At 40.7% G+C, this 26,397-nt stretch overlaps 2 protein-coding genes across 3 annotated transcripts in view; both read right to left on the bottom strand.

The window, feature by feature from the left end:
• The window catches only part of LOC123847802 (olfactory receptor 5V1), a 215,581-nt gene that overhangs the window by 106,587 nt on the left and 82,597 nt on the right, over positions 1-26,397 (bottom strand). The gene's annotated exons all lie outside the window — the stretch shown is intronic.
• LOC123847345 (olfactory receptor 11A1) lies at positions 19,088-21,026 on the bottom strand. Its single transcript, XM_045879261.2, has one exon. The coding sequence runs from the start codon at positions 20,251-20,253 to the stop codon at positions 19,252-19,254; it is 1,002 nt and encodes a 333-aa protein (XP_045735217.2). The 5' UTR covers positions 20,254-21,026; the 3' UTR covers positions 19,088-19,251.

Below are 26,397 nucleotides of genomic sequence, written 5' to 3'. Positions count from 1 at the left end.
ATACTCTGAATAGTTTTAATTAGGAAAGGATGCTATATTTTGTCAAATATAGCTTGTTCTGCATCAATTGAGAGGACCATATGGTTCTTCTCCCTCCTCTTATTAATGTGTTCTATCACATTGATTGATTCGCAAATGTTGACCACTTTTGTATCCCGGGGATAAATCCCACTTGGTCGTGGTGGATGATCCTTTTAATGTATTGTTGGATCCTATTACCTAGGATTTTTTGAGGATTTTAGAATCCATATTCATCAGGGATATCAGTCTGAAATTCTCCTTTTTGATGGGGTCTTTGCCTGGTTTGGGGATTAAGGTAATGCTGGCCTCATAGAATGAGTCTGGAAGCTTTCCTTCTGTTTATATATTTTGAAACAGCTTCGGTAGAATAGGTATTATTTCTTCTTTGAATGTTTGGTAGAATTCCCCAGGGAATCCATCAGGTCCTGGACACTTGTTTTTTGGGAGGTTTTTGATCACTGATTCAATCTCGTTACTGGTTATTGGCCTATTCAGGTTGTCAATTTCTTCCTGTTTCAGTCTTGGCAGCTTATAGGTTTCCAGGAAGGCCTCCATTTCATCCAGACTGCTCAGTTTATTGGCATATAGTTGTTGATAATAATTTCTAATAATTGTTTCTATTTCCTTGGTGTTAGTCATGATCTCTCCCCTTTCATTCATAATTTTATTAATTTGGGTCCCTTCTCTTTTCTTTTGGATAAGTCTGGCCAGTGGTTTATCAATCTTATTAAATCTTTCAAAGAACAAACTTCTAGTTTCGTTGATCTGATCTATTGTGTTTCTGGTCTAATCTTAATTATTTCTCTTCTAATGTATGGCTTAGGCATCATTTGTTGCTTTTTCTCTAGTTCTTTAAGGTGTAAAGTTATTCAATGAATTTGGGGTTTTTCTTTTTTTTTTTTTTTTTTTTTTTGAGTGAGGCTTGGATGGCTATGTATTTCCCCCTTAGGACTGGCTTTGCAGTATCCCATAGGTTTTGGACTGATGTGTTTTCATTCTCACTGGTTTTCATGAATTGTTTAAGTTTTTCTTTGATTTCCTGGTTGACCCAAACACTCTTGAGCAGAGTGGTCTTTAGGTTCCAAGTATTTGAAGTTCTTCCAAATTTTTTGTTGTGACTGAGTTCCAGTTTTAAAGGATTATGGTCTGAGAATATGCAGGGAATAATCTCAATCTTTTGGTATCAGTTGAGACCTGGTTTGTGACTCAGTATGTGGTCTATTCTGGAGAAAGTTCCACGTGCACTCAAGAAGAATGAGTATTCTGTTGTTTTAGGTGCAATGTTCTGTATATATCTATGAGGTCCATCTGGTCCAGTGTGTCATTCAAAGCTCTTGTTTCTTTGTTGATTTTCTGTTTGGATGATCTGTCTATTGCTGAGAGTGGAGAATTGAGGTCTCCTATAATTAACATATTGTTATCAATATGACTCTTTATTTTGGTTAACAACTGGCTTATGTAGATGGCTGCTCCCATGTTGGGGGTGTAGATATTTACAATTGTTAGATCTTCTTGTTGGATAGACCCTTTAAGAATGATACAGTGTCCTTCTGTGTCTCTTATTACAGACTTTAGTTTAAAATCTAATTTGTCTGATATGAGAATTGCTACCCCAGCTTTCTTTTGAGGTCCGTTGGCATGGAAGATGGATCTCCAGCCCTTTACTTCCAGTCTGGATGTATCTTTAGGTTCAAAATGAGTCTCTTGTAGACAGCATATGGATGAGTCCTGTCTTTTTATCCAATCTGCAACCCTGTGCTGTTTTATGGGAGCGTTTAGGCCATTCATGTTGAGAGTGATTATTGAAAGATACGTATTTATTGTCATCATATTGCCTGTGAAGACCTTGTTTTTATAGATTGTCCCTGTAAATTTCTGTTCTATATCACTCGGGGTCTTTCTCCTTTTATACAGCCCCCCTTTATATTTCTTGCAGCGCCAGCTTAGTGGTCACATATTCTTTCAGCTTCTGCCGGTCGTGGAAGCTCTGCATCTCTCCATCCATTCTAAATGACAGCCTTGCCAGATCAAGTATTCTTGGCTGCATGTTCTTCTCGTTTAGTATCCTGAATATGTCTTGCCAGACCTTCCTGGCTTGCCAGGTCTGTGTGAATAGGTCTGATGTTATTCTAATGTCCCTCCCTCTATACGTAAGGAATCTCTTCCCCCTAACTGCCCTTAAGATGGTTTCCTTGGTTCTAAGATTTGCGACTTTTACTATTACATGCCGGAGTGTTGGCCTGTTTTCCTTGATCCTAGGAGGGGTCCTCTCTGCCTCTAGGACTCGAATGTTTGTTTCATTCCCCAGATTAGGGAAGTTCTCAGCTATGAGTTGCTCAAATACATCTTCTAGTTTTCTCTCTCTCTCCATCCTCTCTGGGTTTCCAATAATTCTGACATTAGAATGTTTCATGGTGTCACTTATTTCTCTGATTCTACTTTCATGGATTCTGAGTTGTTTTTCCCTGGCCTCCTCTTTTCCCTTTTTATCTATTATATTGTCTTCCAGGTCGCTTATTCTCTCTTCTGCCTCAGTTACCCTAGCTGTTAGATTATCTAGATTGGATTGGATCTCATTGATAGCATTTTTAAGTTCTGCCAATTCACCTTTTATTTCTGCTCTTAGAGACCCTATGTTGCCATTAATCAATTTCTCCATTCTAGCTATTGTCTTCACAATTGCTAGCCTGAATTCCATCTCTGACATCTTGGTTGTATCTGAATCCACTTGTAAATCTGTGACATAAATTATAATCTCTGAGTTTTTCCTATTTTGGGGGTTCCTCCTCCTAGTCATTCTGTTGATGGGTGTTTGAGGGAATGTATAGAGTCCAAATTATTGACCAGAAGCCAAGCAAGATGCACCTGTTTTCTAGGGACCTTAGGGTTGTTGGCCTCTTGTTCTCCCAGCCTGTCTTCTGGGGAAGGGGCTTGCTGCACTGTTACTCAGGCAACCCTGTTTGGGCAGAGTTGCCCTGCCCCTCTGGTGGGGGATGGGCTCAGCGGGAATCAGTCTTTGGGACTTTTGTTCTCTGGCAGCTTTCCCTGGGTCTTTCCACGTCTCTTCTGAGAGAGCAGAAGAGACCATTTCCAACCCTCTGCCTCAGAGCAGAGAGACCACAGTCTCTTCTTCAATGAGCTCTCCAGGCCACATTATCTGTGTTTCTGTCTGTGCTGCTATAAACTGCAGCGTCCTGGGTTGTGCGCTCCTCAGCAGGTGTCCCAGTCCTCGCTTCCAGGTCAGGGCACGGGGGCACGTTTCTGCCCTTTGTGCTTCTAAAACCGCCATCCGCCCCCAGTTTGCACATGCGACCTGGTATTGTTTTAATTTGCATTACTCAGATTATTAGCAGTTTTGAACATCTCCATAAGGGGGATTACTTTGTCAGCCATTTAGATTTGCTCTTCTATCAATCTGCCTATGTCTATCCTTTGTACATATTCTCCATTAAGTTTCCTGCCTTTTTCTTATTTACTTGTATGAGTTCCTTATTTATGTAGGACCTCATCAGTTACTTATAAAGCTTAGCTTTTGCAAATAGCCTCTAGTAATCTACCACCCGTGCATTAACTTTATCTATAATGTCTTTCATAGAAATTAAATCCTTAATTGGTCATGATAAAATCCATAAATTCTCAGGTTATGGTTTGTGCATTTTAAGGCTTAAGTTTTTCCTCACTGCGAGGTCACAAATATATTCTCTTATACTTTTACAGTAACTTTATAGTTTTAAAATTTTAATTTTTGTTTTTTAATCCATTCTTTTTCAGAGTTCATCTTTTTAACAGAGTGGAAGTTAGAAATCTAATTTTTTTTTATTTTCATTATGTTATGTTAGTCACCATACAATACATCATTAATTTTTGATGTAGTGATCCACGATCCATTGTTTTCGTATAACACCCAGTGCTCCATGCACTACGTGCCCTCCTTAATACCCATCACCAGGCTAACCAATCCCCCCTCCCCCCTTCCCTCTAATACCCTGTTTGTTTCTCAGGTCCATAGTCTCTCATAGTTCATCTCTCCCTCCAATTCCCCCCCCCGTTTTTCCCTTCCTTCTCCTAATGTCCTCCATGTTATTCCTTATGTTCAACAAATAAGAGAACCATATGATAATTGACTTTCTCTGCTTGACTTATTTCACTTAGCATAATCTCCGCCAGTCCCACCCATGTTGATGTAAAAGTTGGGTATTCATCTTTTCTGATGGCTGAGTAATATTCCATTGTATATATGGACCACATCTTCTTTATCCATTCATCTGTTGAAGGGCATCTCGGCTCTTTCCACAGTTTGGCTATTGTGGACATTGCTGCTATGAACATTGGGGTGCATATGGCCCTTCTTTTCACTACATCTGTGTCTTTGGGTAAATACCCAGGAGTGCAATTGCTGGGTCATAGGGTAGCTCTATTTTCAACTTTTTGAGGAAACTCCAAACTGTTTTCCAGAGTGGCTGCACCAGCTTGCATTCCCACCAACAGTGTAAGAGGGTTCCCCTTTCTCCACAACCTCTCCAACATTTGTTGTTTCTTTCCCTGTCCATTTCTGCCATTCTAACTGGTGTAAGGTGGTATCTCAGTGTGGTTTTGATTTGCATTTCCCTGATGGCTAATGATGATGAATATTTTTTCATGTCTGTTAGCCATTGGTATGTCTTCTTCAGAGAAGTGTCTGTTCATCTCTTCTGCCTACTTTTTGACTTGATTATTTGTTTTTTGGGTGTTGAGTTTGAGAAGTTCTTTATAGATCTTGGATACCAGCCCTTTATCTCTAGTGTCATTTGAAATATCTTCTCCCATTCTGTGGGTTGCCTCTTTGTTTTGTTGACTGTTTCCTTTGCTGTGCAGAAGCTTTTTATCTTGATGAAGTCCCAAAACTTCATTTTTGCTTTTGTTTCACTAGCTTTTGGAGATGTATCTTGAAAGAAGTTGCTGTGGGCGATGTCAAAGAGGTTACTGCCTATGTTCTCCTCTAGAATTTTGATGGATTCCTGTCTCACATTGAGGTCTTTCATCCACTTTGAGTTTATCTTTCTGAATGGTGTTAGAGAATGGTCGAATTTCATTCTTCTGTGTGTGGCTGTCCAATTTTCCCAGCACCATTTATTGAAGAGACTGTCTTTTTTCCATTGCATGTTTTTTCCTGCTTTGTCAAAGATTATTTGACCATAGAGTTGAGGGTCCATATCTGGGTTCTCTATTCTGTTCCTTTGGTCTGTATGTCTGTTTTTGTGCCAGTACCATGCTGTCTTGGTGATCATGGCTTTGTAATATAGCTTGAAATTGGGCAACGTGATGCCCCCAGCTTTGATTTTCTTTTTCAACATCTTGGCGATTCGGGGTCTTTTCTGATTCCATACAAATTTTAGGATTGTTTGTTCCAGCACTTTGAAAAATGTCATTGGGATTTTGATCGGGATGTCATTGAAGGTATAGATTGCTCTGGGTAGCATAGACATTTTAACAGTGTTTATTCTTCTGATCCATGAGCATGAATATTTTTCCATCTTTTTGTGTCTTCTTCAATTTCTTTCATGAGTGTTTTGTAGTTCCTAGAGTATAGATCCTTTACCTCTTTGGTTAGGTTTATTCCGAGGTATCTTATGGTTTTTGGTGCTATTGTAAATGGAATAATTTCTTTAATTTCTCTTTCTACAGTTGCATTGTTAGTGTATAAGAAAGCAACTGATTTCTGTGCATTGATTTTGAATCCTGCCACATTACTGAATTGCTGTATGAATTCTAGTAATTTGGGGGTGGAGTCTTTTGGGTTTTCCACATAAAGTATCATGTCGTCTGCGAAAAGAGAGAGTTTGACTTCTTCTTTGCCAATTTGAATACCTTTTATTTCTTTTTGTTGTCTGATTGCTGTTGCTAGGACTTCTAGTACTATGTTGAAGAACAGTTGTGAGAGTGGGCACCCTTGACGTGTTCCTGATCTTAAGGGAAAGGCTCTCAGCTTTTCCCCATTGAGGATGATATTCGCTATGGGTTTTTCATAGATGGATTTTATGAACTTGAGGAATGTTCCCTCCATCCCTATACTCTGGAGAGTTTTAATCAGGAAAGGATGTTGTATTTTGTCAAGTGCTTTTTCTGCATCAATTGAGAGGACCATATGGTTCTTCTCCCTCCTCTTATTAATGTGTTCTATCACATTGATTGACTTGAGAATGTTGAACCACCCTTTCATCCCGGGGATACATCCCCCTTGGTCGTGGTGGATGATCCTTTTAATGTATTGTTGGATCCTATTAGCTAGGATGTTGTTGAGGATTCTGGAATCCATATTCATCAGGGATATCAGTCTGAAGTTCTCTTTTTTGATGAGGTCTTTGCCCGGTTTGTGGATTAAGGTAATGCTGGCCTCATAGAATGAGTCTGGAAGTTTTCCTTCTGTTTCTATTTTTTGAAACAGCTTCAGTAGAATAGGTATTATTTCTTCTTTGAATGTTTGGTAGAATTCCCCAGGGAATCCATCAGGCCCTGGACTCTTGTTTTTTGAGAGGTTTTTGATCACTGCTTCAATCTCGTTACTGGTTATTGGCCTATTCAGGTTGTCAATTTCTTCCTGTTTCAGTCTTGGCAGCTTATAGGTTTCCAGGAAGGCCTCCATTGCATCCAGATTGCTCAGTTTATTCACATATAATTGTTGATAATAATTTCTAATAATTATTTCTATTCCTTGGTGTTGGTTATGATCTCTCCCCTTCATTTATAATTTTATTAATTTGGGTCCCTTCTCTCTTCTTTTGGGTAAGTCTGGCCAGTGGTTTATCAATCTTATTAATTCTTTCAAAGAACCAACTTCTAGTTTCATTGATCTGATCTACTTTGTTTCTGGTTTCTAATTCATTGATTTCTGCTCTAATTTTAATTATTTGTCTTCTAATGTGTGGCTTAGGCCTCATTTATTGCTTTTTCTCTAGTTCTTTAAGGTGTAGAGTTAGTTGGTGAATTTGGGATTTTTCTATTTTTTTGAGTGAGGCTTGGATGGCTATGTATTTCCCCCTTAGGACCACCTTTGCAGTATCCCATAGGTTTTGGACCGATGTGTTTTCGTTCTCATTGATTTCCGTGAATTGTTTAAGTTCTTCTTTGATTTCTTGGTTGACCCAAACATTCTCGAGCAGAGTGGTCTTTAGCTTCCAAGTGTTTGAATTTCTGCCAAATTTCTTCTTGTGATTGAGGTCCAGTTTTAGAGCATTGTGGTCTGAGAATATGCAGGGAATAATCTCAATCTTTTGGTATCGGTTGAGACCTGATTTGTGACCCAGTATATGGTCTATTCTGGGGAAAGTTCCATGTGCGCTCGAGAAGAATGAGTATTCTGTTGTTTTAGGGTGGAATGTTCTGTAAATATCTATGAGGTCCATCTGGTCCAATGTATCATTCAAAGCTCTTGTTTCCTTGTTGATTTTCTGCTTAGATGATCTGTCCATTGCTGAGAGTGCAGTATTGAGGTCTCCTACAATTAACGTATTGTTATCAATATGACTCTTTATTTTGGTTAACAGTTGGCTTATGTAGATGGCTGCTCCCATGTTGGGGGCATAGATATTTACAATTGTTAGATCTTGTTGGATAGACCCTTTAAGAATGATATAGTGTCGGGCGCCTGGGTGGCTCAGATGGTTAAGTGTCTGCCTTCGGCTCAGGTCATGATCCCAGGGGTCTTGGGATCGAGTCCCACATCGGGCTCCCTGCTCCTTGGGAGCCTGCTTCTCCCTCTGCCTCTCTCTCTCTCTGTCTCTCATGAATAAATAAATAAAATCTTAAAAAAAAAAGAATGATATAGTGTCCTTCTGTGTCTCTTATTACAGACTTTAGTTTAAAATCTAATTTGTCTGATATAAGAATGCTACCCCAGCTTTCTTTTGAGGTCCGCTGGCATGGAAGATGGATCTCCGTCCCTTCACTTTCAGTCTGGATGTATCTTTAGGTTTAAAATGAGTCTCTTGTAGACAGCATATGGATGGGTCCTGTCTTTTTATCCATTCTGCAACCCTGTGCCATTTTATGGGAACGTTTAGGCCATTCACGTTGAGAGTGATTACTGAAAGATATGAATTAATTGTCATCATGTTGCCTGTGAAGACGTTGTTTTCATAGATTGTCCCTGTAAATTTCTGTTGTAGATCACTCTTGGGGTCTTTCTCCTTTTATAGAACCCCCCTTAGTATTTCTTGCAGGGCCAGCTTAGTGGTCACATATTCTTTCAGCTTCTGCCGGTCATGGAAGCTCTGTATCTCTCCATCCATTCTAAATGAAAGCCTTGCTAAATAAAGTATTCTTGGCTGCATGTTCTTCTCATTTAATACCCTGAATATGATTTGCCAGGCCTTTCTGGCTTGCCAGGTCTCTGTGGATAGGTCTGACGTTATTCTGATGTTCCTCCCTCTGTACGTAAGGAATCTCTTCCCCCTAACTGCCCTTAAGATTGTTGCCTTGGTTCTTAGATTTGCAAGTTTTACTATTACATGCTGGGGTGTTGGCCTGTTTTCCTTGATCTTAGGAGGGGTCCTCTCTGCCTCTAGGACTCGAATGTTTGTTTCATTCCCCAGATTAGGGAAGTTCTCAGCTATGATTTGCTCAAATACATCTTCTAGTCCTCTCTCTCTCTCCACTCCCTCCGGGATTCCAATGATTCTGACATTGGAATGCTTCATGGTGTCCTTATTTCTCTGATTCTATTTTCATGGATTCTGAGTTGTTTTTCCCTGGCCTCCTCTTTTCCCTTTTTATCTCTTATATTGTCTTCCAGGTCGCTTATTTGTTCTTCTGCCTCAGTTACCCTAGCTGTTAGATTATCTAGATTGGATTGGATCTCATTGATAGCATTTTTAAGTTCTGCCAATTCACCTTTTATTTCTGTCCTTAGAGACTCTATGTTGCCATGAATTGATTTCTCCATTCTAGCCATTGTCTTCACAATTGCTAGCCTGAATTCCATCTCCGACATCTTGGTTATATCTGCATCCATTTGTAAATCTGCAGCATAAGTCATAATCTCTGAGTCTTTTCTGTTTTGGGGGCTCCTCCTCCTAGTCATTCTGTTGATGGGTGTTTGAGGGAATGTATAGAGTCCAAATTATTGACCAGAACCCAAGCAAGATGCACCTGTTTTCTTGGGACCTTAGGGTTGCTGGCCTCTTGTTTTCCCAGCCTGTCTTCTGTGGGAGGGGCCTGCCGTGCTGTTACTCAGGCAACCCTGTTTGGGCGGAGTTGCCCTGCACCCCTGTGGTGGGGGATGGGCTCAGTGGGAATCAGTCTTTGGGGCTTTCGTTCTCTGGCACCTTTCCCTCGTGGCTTTCCGCATTTCTTCCGCGAGTCAGAGCAGAAGAGACCATTTCCAACCCTCTGCCTCAGAGCAGAGAGATCACTGTCTGTTCTTCAGTGAGCTCTCCAGGCCACATTATCTCTGTTTCTGTCTGTGCTGCTATAAACTGCAGTGTCCTGGGTTGTGCACCCCTCCGCAGCGCTCCCAGTCCTGCCTTCAGGTCGGGGCCCGTCTCTGCCCTTTGTGCTTCTAAAACTGGCAGCCGCTCCCAATTTGTGCACACACGACTCTGCCGCTCCGGGTTTCCATCCTGGGGACTGCAGTCACATGCGCGCGACCCCGCCACTCTAGGATTCCGCCCTGGGGGCTGCAGTTCACAGGCTCGACCCTGCCGCTCCAGGTTTCCATCTGGGGGCTGCAGTTTGCTGGCGCAACCCCCTGCTCCAGGTTTCTGCCCCAGAGGCTGCAGTTCGCAGGTGCAACCTCACCGATCTGGGTTTCCATCTGAGGGCTGCAGTTCAGCTGCGTGCGACCCTGCTGCTCTGGGTTCCACCCCCGGGGCTGCCCTAGAGTCCTTTCCCCACCACTACTGGTCTGTGAGTCTGTGCCTGTCGCAGTGCACGAGGCTGTCGCTCACTGGCTGTGTAGGATCCCCACATCCAGGCCCTCCTGCTGCCATTTATCCTCCAATATCTGCCGCGGAATCACAGCTCCCCACTTCATACCTCAAAACCAACCGCCTGCGATATTCTGTTGTAGAGATCCAGATCTTCTTACATCTCAGGCTGGTTTTGTGGGTGCTCAGAGTGGTCTGGTGGATATGCAGCTCAATCCCGGGGACCAGTTGAAATAGGGTCCCCTACTCCTCCGCTATCTTTCCCCCCTCTCCTGTAATTAGGTTCTTATCCATTCATTACTTTGGTCTTGCCATGATGCTGACCTATTATCCTCACAGAAAGTTCTTCTTTGTCTCTAGTGATGCTCCTTGTATGAAAGCCTATTTTCCTTTCTATTTATTTTTTTATTATGTTATGTTAGTCACCATACAGTACATCATTAGTTTTTGATGTGGTGATCCATGATTCATTGTTTGCGTATAACACCCAGTGCTCCATGCAATACGTGCCCTCCTTAATACCCATCACTGGGCTAACCAATAAGCCTATTTTCCTTCAGAATAAAGCAACATTCCAGATTTCTTATACTTTTTATTCCCACGGGATATTCCTTACCTCCTTAACTTTTTACCTATTTTTGGCTTTATATTTCAAGATTTTCTATTCTACATAGCACATGATCTATCCCATGTTTTTTTATTTCAAATAGCCAACATATAAAACATCATTGGTCTCAGATGTAGTGTTCAACAATTTATCGGTTGCATATCCCATATAAGTTTTATTCATGACTTTTGTTCTACAAAAATAAAGTGATCTATGAATTGCTCAATGAATGGCTCCTTCCTTCTGACAGAGAGTCATAGGTGTGGCAGAGAAGAGATTATTGCATCATGTGATAAGAGAATGCACTCTAGTTCAGTCACTATGACATGTCCTCTGGTCTCTCTCTACATACCATGCACTGTGTTAAAGCAGAGAACACATATTACATCTCTTTGTGCCTCCCCTGTGATCATGTGATTACACATTATGCTTTGTGGAGTCTGATCACATGCCTGACAAATAATTCTGTTTAGAACAACAACTCAAGCTACATGGATTAAGAAGAGCTCTAGCTTGGGAAGAGTAATCCTGACATTCTCAGGCTGGGTTTTCTGTTCAGCAGCTGCATATGACCAATTCTCAGCCTGGACTTCCTTCCTGGATCATCTAGAAGTCAAACTTTTCTTTCCATATCTAACCTAATGACTTGTCACAGCATGGGTTCAGAAGTTATTTTGAAATGAAGGAATATTGCATGGACAATCTGAGTTCACACCTCTTCTGGCTCTCCAAGCAGTCTTTCCAAGTCCCCAGGATCTGGTGAATATAGGCTTTTTTCTTTCCCTGAATGTCCATCCTTTAGCTGGATACTGTATGGCTCTGGACAACAAGGTATCAGAGGAAATCCAGCCATTGGATGTTGTGAAGGTGAGCAACAGAGGTCAAAAGTCCACTAAGGAGTCAGGAACCAGTCAGGGTAACAATAATCCAGGGCATCAGTAGTAGGTAAGATTCAACATGAAGTTCATTCAGTGCTTCATTGGAGGACATGTAATAGGATTCCTAAGGACCAGAGCAAATGCTGAAATTTGACTGGCCTGGGAATATTAAGTTAAGATGGAATAGGATATATGGATATAGAGAAAATTTACATATAAGAATTGGTTTCTGAGGGGCACCTGGGTCGCTCAGTCAGTTAAGCATCTGACTCTTGATTTCAGTTCAGGTCATGATCTCAGGATCATGAGATTGAGCCCCACGTCCAGCTCTGTGCTCAGTGGGGAATCTGCTTGAAATTCTCCTTCTCCTTCTGCTCTTTCCCCTGCTCCCAAGGGTGCTCTCTCTCAAATAAATAAATAAATAATAAAATCTTTTTAAAAAAAGAATTGGTTTCTGAGAAGAAATACAAGAACCCCTTTCTGAAGTGCCTTTCATTGTTATTGATAGTGTATAACCCTAGCTCAGGGTAAGATGGGAAGGGCAGAATTATGTCTCCTGAATTAAAAAAATAAAATGCAGAATTATGACTTGTGCGTCTTGCTATTTGAATTGTGCATTTGTAAAGATCCACACTTGTGACCAGGAATTTTGAAACAAGGATTTGACAGTAGCTTCACTAGTCACTTCTCATGCCTGTCCAGCACCACCACCACCCTTTACTCTCCACCACCATCATTTCCCTCATTACCTTTCAACAAAATATAAGCCAAGTCTACAGCATCTATTGAACATCTGCTGTGAAGAAGTCATTGTGAGAAGTCTTGAAAGGGTGATCCATCAGCACTATTGAATCTTAGATATAGATGCACCGTTTGTTGTAATAACAATCTAGTAAAGTATTTTACAGAGCTTTGCCAGAGTTATTTTGGTTGGTATGTACTTTTTTATTCATTATTTCTGTTCTTTTTGGGGGGAGGAGATGAACGTTGAGACTGCCAACCCTCCATCTTTCTGACATATACCAAAGAATATCCCATGTGATTTAATGTATAGTGTATTAACCTCATTTTTTATTTAGGTTTATTTTATTATTTATTTTATTAACCTCATTTATTTATAATATTTTTAACATTTCCATTTTTAGAGGCACTCCAAAGAAATAAACCTTCAAAAGTTGGAAATCTAGGTTAAATTCATGTCCCAATAGTGACAATACTATCATCTTTATCCATCTAAATGTTAACTATAACTCTGCATGCTTGAGTTTTCTCTGAGGCTTGCTCCTGTGTTTGTTCAGTTAAGGTTAAGTATATATCAATAAGAGTTGTTCTGCCTTTGAAAAACTTAATGCATCCCCAAATCTCCAACTGGGAATTCCAGATAAAATTCACTCTTTCACTGTAAAATATGTTTCCTTTTTAATCCTTCATTGGGCAAGATCTCATCTACTCTGCCTCAGATACACAGAACATGGATATCCATGAAATGCCTCTGTCTTGCTGTTAGAATTTGTGCAAAGGGAAACACACTCCCTCCTCACTTTCTAAGATCTGATGGTGTAACACAGAGCACTGACCCAAAATTTTGTGTCCAGATCAGGTAGATAGAACTGGGAATTTTCACATCTGCAAGCTGGAAGGTAAAGAACTTTAGGGTGAGAGAGAGAGCTCAAGGGTGCACATTAAATGATCCTTAAAGGTTTATGTTAAATAATAAGAAATTACTGGTTCTGAGGTCAAAAGATAGTTGAATATTAACAATTACTTTTGGTTCAACCTGTACATGGGTACAGCCTATGCTACACGTTTCATTCTGTCTAGAGTCATATGCTGAGTCTCCAACCATTCTAAGAATTCTTGGAAAATGTGACCTTTTAGGATGTATTTCAGTAAGTGCTCTTCCATAAAACACCCGCCCCATTTCCAGGGCACCTGCCTTCACTAAACCTTCTCCATCAGTTTTCATTTGTCTGGCAATTTGAAACTGACTTTAAAGGTTTTCTGGGAAGCAGCAAATCCTAGTCTCTGAATGCCCCCAACTTTTTCAAGATGATTTCTTTTCACATGAAAAACATAAAGACCAAACCTTGTTTTGATGCATTTTTAGAATAAACAGATCTGAGGTGCTCTTTCAGTTTGGCTGACTTCATATTTCTATTCAAAAGAATTTTCCACCCCAAAGCCTGAGGCCCACCTTGTTAAAACTGCAGGCTCCACCCACATGCCCTTAGCAGATACACTTAGGTTGGCCATCCTGGCAGCAGCTGCTCCAGGTCTCAGTTAGCAAGCACACCAGTGTATATCTTCTTAAAATGCAACACTCACCTGCCAGGGACAAAATGCTGCCCAAAACAGTTAAAGAGAGCCACTGTAGACAACTGAATTAAAGGGAAAAGAGGCAAGAACACAACAGAAAAATTCAACTCACACCAGAGACACTCCCTGGAAGACCAGGTCCTGGAAAACAGGAAACACTGCACTGCAGGACATTGCAGGATCTCTTCTTCATAATAATAGTAATAGTAGGGGACTTTAAGACCCCACTTAGATCAGTGGACAGATCATCTAAACAGAAAATCAATAAGGAAACAGTGGCTTTGAATGATACACTGGACCAGATGGATCTAACAGATATATTCAGAACATTCCATTTTAATACAGCAGAATACATATTCTTACCAAGTGCACATGGAATGAACATTCTCTAGAACAGATCACCTCTTAGGCCACAAGATAAGTCTCAACAAATTCAAACAGATCAAAGTCATACCATGCATCTTTTCTGAATACAACACTATGAAACTAGAAATCAATCACAAGAAAAACTCTGGAAAGAACACAAATGCATGGAGGTTAAACATAGATGCAAAAATCCTAAGCAAAATACTATCAAACCCAGTGCACATCACAACACGTGCCCTCCTTGCACTGGTGTTATATGTAACTAATGAATCATTGAACACTAGTTAGTGGCTAACTAAACATAATTTAAAAAGAGAAAGAAATGAGTACCTTAAAATAAATTGTTTTGTTGCAGTGAAAAAAAAATACTAGCAAACCAAATCTAACAATACATTTAAAAAAGAAATCATTCACTATGATCAAGTGGAATTTCACCCCAGAATGTAAGGGTGGTTCTATGAAAAATCCACAGTGAACATCATACTCAATGAGGAAAAACTGAGAGCTTTTCCCCTATGGTCAGGACCAAGATAAGGATGTCCACTCTCAACACTTTTATTCAACAAAGTACTGGAAGTCCTGGCCACAGTAGTCAGACAACAAAAAGAAATAAAAGGCATCCAAATCAGTAAGGAAGAAGGAAAACTTTCACCATTTTCAGATAATATGCTACTCTATATAGAAAACCCTAAAGATCCCACAAAAAATCCACTACAACTGGTAAATGAATTCAGTAAAGTCTCAGGATGCAAAATCAATGTACAGAAATCTGTTGCATGTCTATATACTAATAATGAAGCAGCAGAAAGAGAAATTAAGAAAATCATACCACTTACAATGTCACCAAAAATAGTAAAGTATGTAGGAATAAACAATCAAGGAGGTGAAAGACCTGTATTCTGAAAACTATAAAACACTGATGAAAGAAACTGAGGAAGGGACAACAAAATGGAAAGACATTCCATGCTCATAGATTGGAAGAACAAATATTGCTAAAATGTCTATAATACCCAAAGAAATCTACATACTTAATGCAATCCTTATCAAAATATCAATAGCATTTTTTACAGAATTAGAACAATCCTAAGAATTTGTATGGAACCACAAAAGACCCTGAATAGCCAAAGAAATATTGAAAAAGAAAAGCAAAGCTAGAGGCATCACAATTCTGGACTTCAAGTTATATTACAAAGCTGTAGTGATCAAAACAGTATGATACTGGCACAAAAACAGACACACAGATCAATAGAACAGAAGAGAAAACCCTGAAATAAACCTATAATTATATGGCCAATTAATCTTTGACAAAGCAGGAAATAATATCCAATGGGAAAAAGACAGGCTTTTCAACAAATGGTGTTGGAAAAACTGGACAGCCACAGGCAGAAGAATGAAATTGGACCACTTTCTTGCACTCTACATAAAAATAAATTCAAAATGGATTAAACACCTAAATGTGAGGCAGGTAACCATAAAAATCCTAGAAGAGAGCACAGACTGTAATTTCTCTGAGATCAGCTGTATCAATTTCTTACTAGATATGTCTCCTGAGGCAAGAGAAATAATAGCAAAAATAAACTATTAGGACTTCATGAAAATAAAAAGCTTTTACATGGTGAAGGCAATAATCAACAAAACTAAAACGCAACCTCTGAAATGGGAGAAGGTATTTGCAGATATATCCAATAAAGGGTTAGTATCCAAAATATATAAAGAACTTACACAACTCAACACCCAAAAAAGCCAAATAATCCAATTTAAAAATGGCCAGAAAACATGAACAGACATTTCTCCAAAGAAGACACAGAGAGGGCCAACAGACACATGAAAAGATGGTCAACACTACTCCTCATCAGGGAAATACAAGCCAAAACTACAATGAGCTATCACCTTACACCTGTCAGAATGGCTAAAATTAACAACACAGGAAACAATAGGTGTTGGTGAGGATGTAAAGAAAAAGGAACTCTTGGGGTGCCTGGGTGGCTCAGTCATTAAGCGTCTGCCTTCGGCTCAGGTCATGATCCCAGGGTCCTGGGATCGAGCCCCGCATCAGGCTCCCTACTTGGCGGGAAGCCTGCTTCTCCCTCTCCCTCTCCCACTGCCTGTATTCCCTCTCCCATTGTCTGTCTCTCTGTCAAATAAATAAATAAAATCTTTAAAGAAACCACCAGCATTTTTCACAGAACTAGAACAAATAATTTTAAAATGTGTACACAACACAAAGGACCCCAAACAGCCAAGGCAACCTTGAAAAAGACTAGCAAGCCTGGAAGCAATACAATTCCAGATTTCAAGTTATATTACAGTAGTTGAGAATATCACCCAGTGCTCATCATATCGTGTGCCCTCTTTAATGCCCATCACCCAGTTACCCTATACTCAACTAATGAATCATTGAACATTATATCAAAAACAATGATGTACTACACCTTGGTTAATTGAATTTAAGTTAAAAAAATTAAAATATTTTTAAAAATCAAGTTATATTACAAAGCTGTAGTCATCAAAACAGTATGGTACTGGCACAAAAACAGACACATGGATCCATGGAACAGAATAGGGAACCCAGAAATAAACCCACAACTCTATGGTCAACTAATCTTTAACAAAGCAGGAAAGAATATCCAATGGAAAAAAAATACAGTCTCTTCAACAAATGGTGTTGGGAAAACTGGACAGCAACATGCAGAAGAATGAAAGTGGACCATTCTCTTACACCATACACAAAAAATAAACTCAAAATGGATTAAGTACCTAAATATGAGACAGGAAACCATAAAAATCCTAGACAAAAGCACAGGTAATAATTTCTCTGACATCAGCTGTACCAACATTTGTCTAAATATGTCTCCTGAGCCAAAGCACATAATAGCAAAAATAAACTGTTGAGACTACATCAAGATAAAAAGGTTCTGCACAGCAAAGGAAAAAAATCAACAAAACTAAAAGACAACCTACAAAATGGGAGAATATATTTGCAAATGATATATCTGATAAAGGGCTAGTATCCAAAATCAATACAGAACTTATCAAACTCAACACACAGAAAACAAAAAGTTCAGTTAAGAAATGGGCAGAAGACATGGATAGATATTTCTCCATAAAAGACATACAGATGGCTAACAGACAGATGAAAAGATGCTCAACATCACTCATAATCAAAACCACAATGAGATATCATAACCTCACACTGGTCAGAATTGCTAAATTTAATAACTCAGGAAACAACAGATGTTGGTAAGGATGCAGTAAAAGGGAAGCCCTCTTACACTGTTTGAGGAATGCAAACTGGTACAGCCAATCTGAAAAACAGTATGGAGGTTCCTCAAAAAGGTAAAAATAGAGCTACCCTATGATCCAGTAATCACACTACTGGGTGTTTACCTAATAAATACAAAAACACTAATTCAAAGAATACATGCATCCTGATGTTTATAGCAGCATTATCTACAATAGCCAAAATGGAAACAGCCTAATTGTCCATCAACAGATGAATGGATAAAGAATATGTAGTGCATATATACAATGGAATATTACTTAACCATCAAAAAGAATTAAATCTTGCCATTTGCAATACATGGATGGAACTAGAGGGTATCATGCTAAGTGAAATAAGTCAGAGAAAGACAAATACCATATGATTTCACTCATATGTGGAGTTTAAGAAACAAAAGAAGTGAGCCAAGGGGGGAAAGAGAGAGAAACAAACCAAGAAACAGACTCTTTTTAAAAGATTTTATTTATTTGAGAGAGAGAGAGAGAGCAAGAGAGAGAGCACTAGAGGGGAGAGGAGCAGAAAGAGAGGAAGAAGCAGACTCCCAGCTGAGCAGGGAGCCCAACACAGTGCTCCATCCCCAGACTCTGGCATCATGACCTGAGCCAAAGGCAGATGCTTAACCAACTGAGCCATCCAAGTGCCCATGGAACAGACTCTTAACTATAGAGAACAAACTGATATTCACCAGAGCGGAGGTGGGAGGGGGAATGGGTGGACTAGGTGGTGGGGATTAAGGAGTGCACTTCATCGTAATGAGTACAGGGTGACCTACAGAAATGATGAATCACTATATTGTACACCTAAAATTAATATTACACTGTATGTTAACTATACTGGTATTAAAATTAAAACTTAATTAAAAATGTCTTTACCAATCATAGAGCACAGTAAATATTTGCATGTGGAATATGTCCTTACACAATGTACACATCTGAATCTGCTCTAAAATTTTGCATAAAAAAAGGAGGTATAAGTCTTTGAAACAGGGTTGGCAAATGCAGAGACTGAAGCTATATAATTGCTACATGGGGTTGCTATAATTTTCTCTCCAATTTCATATGTTTGAAATTGTCCACAATAAAAGAAATTAAAAAGAAATAAATAGGGGTGCCTGGGTGGCTCAGTCGTTAAGCGTCTGCCTTTGGCTCAGGTCATGATCCCAGAATCCTGGGATTGAGCCCCGCATTGGGCTCCCTGCTCGGCAGGAAGTCTGCTTCTCCCTCTCCCACTCCCCCTGCTTGTGTTCCTTCTCTCGCTGTGTCTCTCTCTGTCAAATAAATAAAATCTTTTAAAAAAAAAAAAAGAAAGAAAGAAAATGCATTCATCTTTAAGTTTTAAAAAATATTGTAGAGCCTTAGACCAGGCAATTGAAGTTCTAAAGATTTATTGAAGTAAAATCTGGATGCAAACTATATTCATATGGTGAAAGAATTGCATACAACTAAAAAGATCCCACAATTGTACATTATTTAAACAAATCATGTTTAGCCATTCTAAAAAACCCAAAAGAGTATATAAGTACATACTTATTGAAATAGAATAATGTTTAAGACACAGTGTCCAGTAGAAAACCAGATTACAAAGTTTCACAATCCACACATAATACTAGTAGCCAATATTTCCAGGTCAGCTTTCTGTTGCTACTTTTGTGTATCTATTTTTTCTATTAAATATACATAGACTATTTTAAAAAGAATAATAAAAGATAAAAGTAAATTTTAAGTTAGCTTGAAAATTGTTGATCATTTTTAGAGTAACTATAGAATGTTTTACAAAGGGAAAAGTCAAAATAGAACAAAGTTCTTCCTCCCCAACAAGTCCTGAAAGACACCCCAATGGAGACATCCAAAGTCCAAATAAAATATTCACCACCATTCTCCTTCAATCAGGTGTTTCGGTGTGCTTAATATACAGAAGGCTTCGCAATGCATGATGAACCTCCTTATTCCTCAGGGTGTAGATCACAGGATTGAGAAGAGGGGTGACCACAGTGTAGAGCAGGGCAAAGACCTTGGAGCGGAGCTGGGAGTGGATGGCAGAGGGTGCAATGTACAAAACCATGAGAGTTCCATAGAAGGTGGACACAACTGCCAGGTGGGAGGAGCAGGTGGAGAAAGCCTTTCGCCTCTGGTTCCCCGCAGGGACCCTTAGCACAACTACCATGATCCGGGCATAGGATGTCAGAATCAGTCCAAAGGGGGCAGTGAGGCAGACCACAGAAAGAATGAATGTTGTCATCTGGATGATGCTGGGATCCGAGCAGGCCAGGCCCATCAAAGGCATGAAGTCACAGTAAAAGTGGTCAATGTGGCTGGGGCCACAGAACCTCAGTTGACCCATTAGGGCCACAACCAGTCCATCTACCATAAAGCCAGACAGCCAAGCAATGAGCACCAGCCCCAAACACCCTCTGGGCCCCATCAGGACAGGGTAGCGGAGTGGATAACAAATCGCCAGGTAGCGATCATAGGCCATGACGGCCAGCATGAAGCATTCAGCCGTGGCTAGAGAGCCAAAGATAAAGAACTGGAGCAGGCATCCGGCCACAGAGATGGCTGCCTCCTGCAAGAAGCCCTGCAGCATTTTTGGCACCACTGTGGAGGTGTAGAGGATCTCCAGGAAAGACAGGTTAACCAGGAAGAAATACATGGGTGTGTGGAGACTCTGTGAGCTAACCACCACCACAATGATTAGCATATTCCCCACAACAGTGGAGACGTAGATGACAGTGAACACAATAAAGAAAAGGAGATGCAGCTCAGCTATGTCATGGAAACCAAGGAGGACAAATTCTGTGATAGTTTGGTTTTCTAGAGCAACCATTTCCATGGGGATGATCCAAGCTGCTCTCTGGCAGAGATTAAGGGAGATATTCTGGTGCATCTCTTCTCCTACACCAACTCCGAGAAAACTAGGGCTAAAAGGAAAATGATGAGAGTGAGTCTCCAGAACAAAAGTCCCTTGCACGTCCTCACCTCTCCCTCTTTGTAGTGGCTTACTCCTTGTCCAACTCCTGTTCCTGGAGCTGTCCTTAATTGTGCATGTTCTCCATGGCTCCAGAGAGTTTATCCAAACACCAGTGCAGTCTTCAGAGCCCTCCACCCTATTAATTCAACTCAGTGTTTCTGTGACACAGTGAATCCACCATCCTAATCTGTAGAACCACCCACACAGCCTTCCTCCTGAACAACACCCTCCAAATGCCTGCTAGACACACAGCTAGACACAGCTCAAAATCAGCATGATCAAACACAAATTCCTCTATCCTTCCCAACCACAACCAAGCAAGTGAGTGGTACAAAATTCTGCTTTGATACTGAGCTTACCATATCATAGTCATTTTCATCTGAATTTCCTCTCCCGTTCCCCACCCCCAGTCAGTGACGTCCCTCACACATTCCCTCCTCCTTATACACCACTCACTTCAAAGCCCCTTCATGACCATCTCAGCACAGTTATCTCTGTGTGGCCTGCTAGTCCCCAATTTTCCCTCTCCCTTAGCAAGACAATCTTCTTTAAATTCTTGTTTCATCAAGTCATTCCAGATTTTATAGTGGAAATGTGATCAGTGATAGTGCTGGGAAGTATAGGTGCTGTGGGAACAGAGACCAAATGCAGAGGAGTAGAGGAGGTGTGAGAATCTGGTCAGGGAAGGTAGTTTGTAGGCTCAGTTTTGCAGGACAGGGAAGAGCTGGCCAGGCAACAGGCAGGAGAGTGGGCAGAGCATTCTAAGCAGGGGAGGCATCCATGAAAGCAAAGATATGTCACTGAATTTTGAAGATCTAAAAATGGGTCTGTGTACCTACAAGGAAAATCTCCTATGCTATCCAAAGTGATGTGTGGGGTTTTATATTGAAAACATTAAGAGTACATCAAATGATTGGGAGCATAATGGAAAGATACAGAAACAAACCCCTTATATTCATTTATACATACACACACACACACACACACACACAGGCATACCAAATCCTAACAATGTTATTTTTTAGGCTGCAGGATTGATAAGCATATATTCTGTTTATTATCACATAAAATATAAGTTCTCTTTAATACAGAGAGGCTAAAACATCAGTTGCCTAAGAGGTGGACCTGGATGGCTGAGAGCCAAAGGTGGGTGGGAGACTTCACTTCACGCTATTTTGTACTTCATGCCCAAGGCCACATCTGCCTTTTTCATATATTCCAGAGTCCCATTCCCCTGCCTGCTCTGACTATGAAATATTCGAAGGTCCAGTTTACATTTCATCTTCTCCATAAAACCTCCTTGACCAGTAGAGCCCTTTACTTCTTGAGCAATCATGCACTAAGTATATAGTGTAGAGAAGATATTATGCCAGGTGCTGAGTATTCTAGGTCAAATGAAACCGGTCCATATGCTCATGGAGCTTACAATCTTATGTAGAAAATGGACACATCAACAAATAATTGCAATACACTAAAAGAGAGCTCATGAATCTAACCTGTAAGAAACAGTCCTGGGGGGTGGGGTGCCTGGTTGGCTCAGTCGTTAAGCGTCTGCCTTCGGCTCAGGTCATGATCCCAGGGTCCTAGGATCGAGCCCCACATCGGGCTCTCTGCTCAGCGGGAAGCCTGCTTCTCCCTCTCCCACTCCCCCTGCTTGTGTTCCCTCTTGCTGTCTCTCTGTCAAACAAATAAATAAAATATTTAAAAAAAAAAAAAAGAAAGAAAGAAACACTCCTGGGAGGAAGTGACCCTGGACTGATGTGATGGCTGTGGAGAACAGAAGATATGGAGGTGAGGACATTTCAGGTAAAAGGAAAATGAGCAGTAGAAACTGAGGCCAGAAACCACATAGAATATGAAGAGGGGAAGGGGGAGTCAGGGGGAAAGTAGCCAAGGACAATTAAAAGAATTTCACTTCTGGAGAAGCATTAGGATTGAGGCAAAGAACATGGAAGGTAAGGATGGAGAGGTGGTCCAGGACCAGAGCACAGGGGTCCTGTCCTGTCACAAGGAGGAACTGGAGCTCTATCCTATAGGCACCAGGGCACACCTGAGGCTTTTAGAAACTGGGAAGATGGGGTCCACCTGCACTTGGATGGTATTGAGGAAGCTGGGCCCAAGGTAACCAGAATGGAAGAAGGAAGATTCCACACAGCTGGAACCTGGGGAGCAGGTGCACTGCCTTGAAGTGATCATTCATTATTCTGTTGTTTGCACTTTCTCTTCCTGGGAAAGACTGCTAGTTCCTCTATCACAGAGATTACAATTTATATCCACCACACTCAGGAAAGTTCTAAACAAAGATGAAGGCTCAATAAACACTGATGTTTAAAACCACCTGTACCACAATTAAAGCCCATGTGAAGTGGGGCTTCTGCACTCCATGGACCTAGAAATCCCAGAAGTTTTGTTACTGTCCTATTTCATATTCTATACCTCAGTGTTCTTCCTTGTGGTATGAATTTGGCTTTCCTTTGAGGACCTCCTGTAGCCCCTAGATCATTTATGCAACCCAAACCCAATCTGAGGGGTGGGTCCTTTCTACACCATTGCTCTCCCAGGAGAGGAAGGAATGCAAACCAGTCCAGAACCTTCAGTCATAAATAACTCACCATCACCCCAGGAATCAGTGCCAAAAGTGGATCATACTGACACAGCCATTTATCCCTATAGTGGACCAAGATTTTCATACCTATAGATTCCACTTATTCACTCTCCAGGTCATAAATGAAGTGGAATCCTTCTTTCTTGTGGCAGCATTCAGCTGGCTGAAACCAGAAAGAGGTGGAGTGGAAAACAGCAAGATGAGGACAAACATAAGGTTAATGATTTTGTTGTGAAATTCATGTGTGCCTATTGAAACCCATCTCATGACTTTTTTCATGAAGGGAGCAATGTTTTATTTCCCTAACTCCAACTATCCTGGAGAGGAACCAGGATTTCAGGAAATGGATTTCAGGGAATGCAGAGTGAGGATGAAAGCAAGTCAGGTGAACCAAAGGAAATGAAGTCCCATTGACCTCCAAGTACAAGAGCATCAGCAGTCAGAGGCATATGTCCCTGGGTGGCAATCTCTAGGGCACCATTAAGACCTCAGTCTTGGCAAAACCCAGCCCCCCCCCATACACATACACAATATGAGGAGAACAAACACATTACAATGTCCCCAACACCACTGACCTTCATTATGCCACTGAATAAATGCTAAACAATGCCAACCTATCCAGGGATATGGTCAGAAAAACAAGAGATGAGAATGGAAACAAAGGGTGAAATACAAATGTTAGGGGAGCTTGGGGTATTAAGCCATTTTCAAAGGCCAAGGTGGTGTCATCCACCTATACATGAGCTAGTCAACCTCAGTTTCCATCCCCAGTGGAATATCTAATTTCAATTACTGTGTGTATGGTCTCAGAATCCACTAGCAGAGCTTCTGGAAATATGGTTGTATTCTATCTCCCAAATCAGATTGTTCTTAGGAGTTTTTTTTAAAGTTCATTCTTGTGAAAACTAGTTTTATATTGTAAGATAACCCTCGCCTTTCAGGCCACTGCATCCCAGACCTGTTTTTCAAGGAGTGAAGGGAGTGAAGGAAAGCAAAGAGGTATGGGGGGTGTGTAGAGTCACTGGAGGAGAGGCCACTATGCCCCAGAAACAGAGAGGGGCCATCAAGTAGGGAAGGAGCTGAATTTTGTGCTTGAAGACCCCATTCTAACAGGGAGGAAAGTGAAAATAGTGCAAAATATCCATTTTTTGAAAAACACCCAATCACAGGCTCAACCTTGTACAGATAAAAGTCATAGCAGGGGGTCCTCAGTTAAAAATATCACCATTGATGGAAATACAAACTGAATTTTAATTTTTCTTTGGAAAATGAAGAAAATTTATTCCCATATATCTTGTAATATCTGGTAAACATGTTATTTTTATAAACAGAAAACAATAAATAAATTTTCATTTAGTTTGAATTCTTAATTTAACTCTCTTTAGTCTTCTTTGGCATTTACTCTGTAATAAAGTAGAAAATATACTAAATTTTTTTAAAGAAAACATGACATTAGGCATATCCCAGATCTGTTATCCCATGAGAAAGAGGATAAATCTCCATCATGAAGGAAATTGGTGTGAAGGTGTCCTACTCCAACTGAGGCTGCTTCATGAAGATCTACGGTCCACCTCCAGGAGACAAGGAAATGAGCAGGGTACAGAGGGGAGACTGAAAACCATCATCTTAAGGTCCCAGTGATAGAAGTGGCAACAATAGGATTCTGGAGGAACACTGTAGAATTTCCTTAAAAACTTTTGAAAAAGAGACTTTTGACTCTCTGAGTTAAAGGAAATGTGTTACTGATTAGAGGAGAAAACTCTGCAAAGACCAATTCTTTAGATTTCTAAAAGGATCTGTGAACTAAGCTGCAAAGAATTATACAAAAATAGGAAACTCACCTGAAATAGCAATCCTAAAGGAAAACCGTGAGTAGGAGAATATGTGCTAAGGTGGGCTGAGGGCTTCAGAATATTGACATTTCCTGCCTTCATTGCTCTCCCTCTGTGAGTTCAAGCTGACGTCATGCAGGGCACTGATTAGCAACAGCTCACCAGTCACTCTCAGCACCCTAGACCCATTCTCTCCTCCACTCTGTGTCTCCTCTGCCAGCACCCAGACTCCTGTGATCTTTCCTTGTAGGTCCTTCCTTTATCACAGGGAAGCTGACAATTGCCCAGAGGGGAGAGGCAAGCCCCTGAGAGCCAATTACAGATTTTCTGGAGAGCAGCCCTAAATGCACAAGAAAGACCAGCCTCCTGAGACACTTGTCTCTTTCCAGAGGAGTTTCCTGAGCTGTTGACTTGACCAGAAATGGAGCAGAAACCAAGAATCAAATCCACACAGGGACTGATGCTCTCCCCCAGCAGCTCATTCCCAATCCCCAGTCTCTTCCACCAAACTCATCACAAAATTCCCCAGAGTTCTCTGAAATATCCCTCTACCACCACTAAAAGTGGTCCTCCCAGAACCCTACTCTGAACTCACTCCCTATCATGCTGCCTCTAAGCTCAATCACCATGCCAGACAATACAGCTGACCCTTGGATCATCATGGAGCACCAACTCCCATGCAGCTGAAAACCCACGTATAAATTTGACTCCCCAGAAACTTAACTACGAATAGCCTACTGCTGACCAAAAGCTTTACCAGTAACATAAACAGTTTATTAGCACATATTCTGTATGTTATGTGTATTATACACAGTTTCTTACAATAAAGTAAGCTAAAAGAAAGAAAAATGTTAAGAAAAGGAAGAGAAAACACATTTACAGTACTGGACCGTATTTATAAAAAAAAAAGTCTGCATGTAAGTGGATCCGTGTTGTTCAAGAGTCAACTGTATTTCTATAGAGACAACCCTTCAGTGGAGTGTTTTATGTAGATGGTCAGAGGTTGCCAGAACTGGGCCTTCTTTTAGTGGAGGGAAGCTGGCATTTCACTACAATGTCCAAATGTCACAGCAATCCAACATGTCTTAAGAGTTAACTGGTTTCAAGCTTATGTGCTTCTTGCTTGCTGACCTAAGTCTGTAGCAGAAATAGTCTACTTTCCTTGAGATTTGCAGACCACTGGCCTTTTAGGAGTGAAGGACCAGACTTTCCCAAAGATAAGGCCTGACCGCATTCAAAAACAGCTGCCACAGAGTCCAGCAAGTCTGTTCAGGGTCATGTCCACATATGAGTCATGGGCTAGGCACCTGCTCCTCCCACATGTATCCCCCTCCCTTTCTCCATGCCCTCTCCTTTATAGCCCCTGGTCTCACCTGGACAGGAAAGATGGTCTCTGAGATATTAGTTCACCATCTTCCCAAGTTGCTGGCTTTCCTTTCCCACCATCACTTGTCTCTGAGTATTAATTTTCAAGCGGCAAGCAGTTGAACCTAAGTTGGGAAATTGTTCTCTGTCCATAACATAAACGGTTATATGGCCTTTCAATATCCTCTGAGTGGGACGTCTGCCCAGCACATCTACTGCTTTGTAAGTAGTACATACCCAAGATGTAGTATGAATGTT

This window comes from Mirounga angustirostris, unplaced genomic scaffold (genome assembly GCF_029215605.1).
Source record: "Mirounga angustirostris isolate CCGP_5_RB_7025 unplaced genomic scaffold, mMirAng1.0.hap1 SCAF_2, whole genome shotgun sequence".
Lineage (NCBI taxonomy): Eukaryota > Metazoa > Chordata > Mammalia > Carnivora > Phocidae > Mirounga > Mirounga angustirostris.
This window is presented reverse-complemented; position numbering and strand designations above follow the sequence as displayed.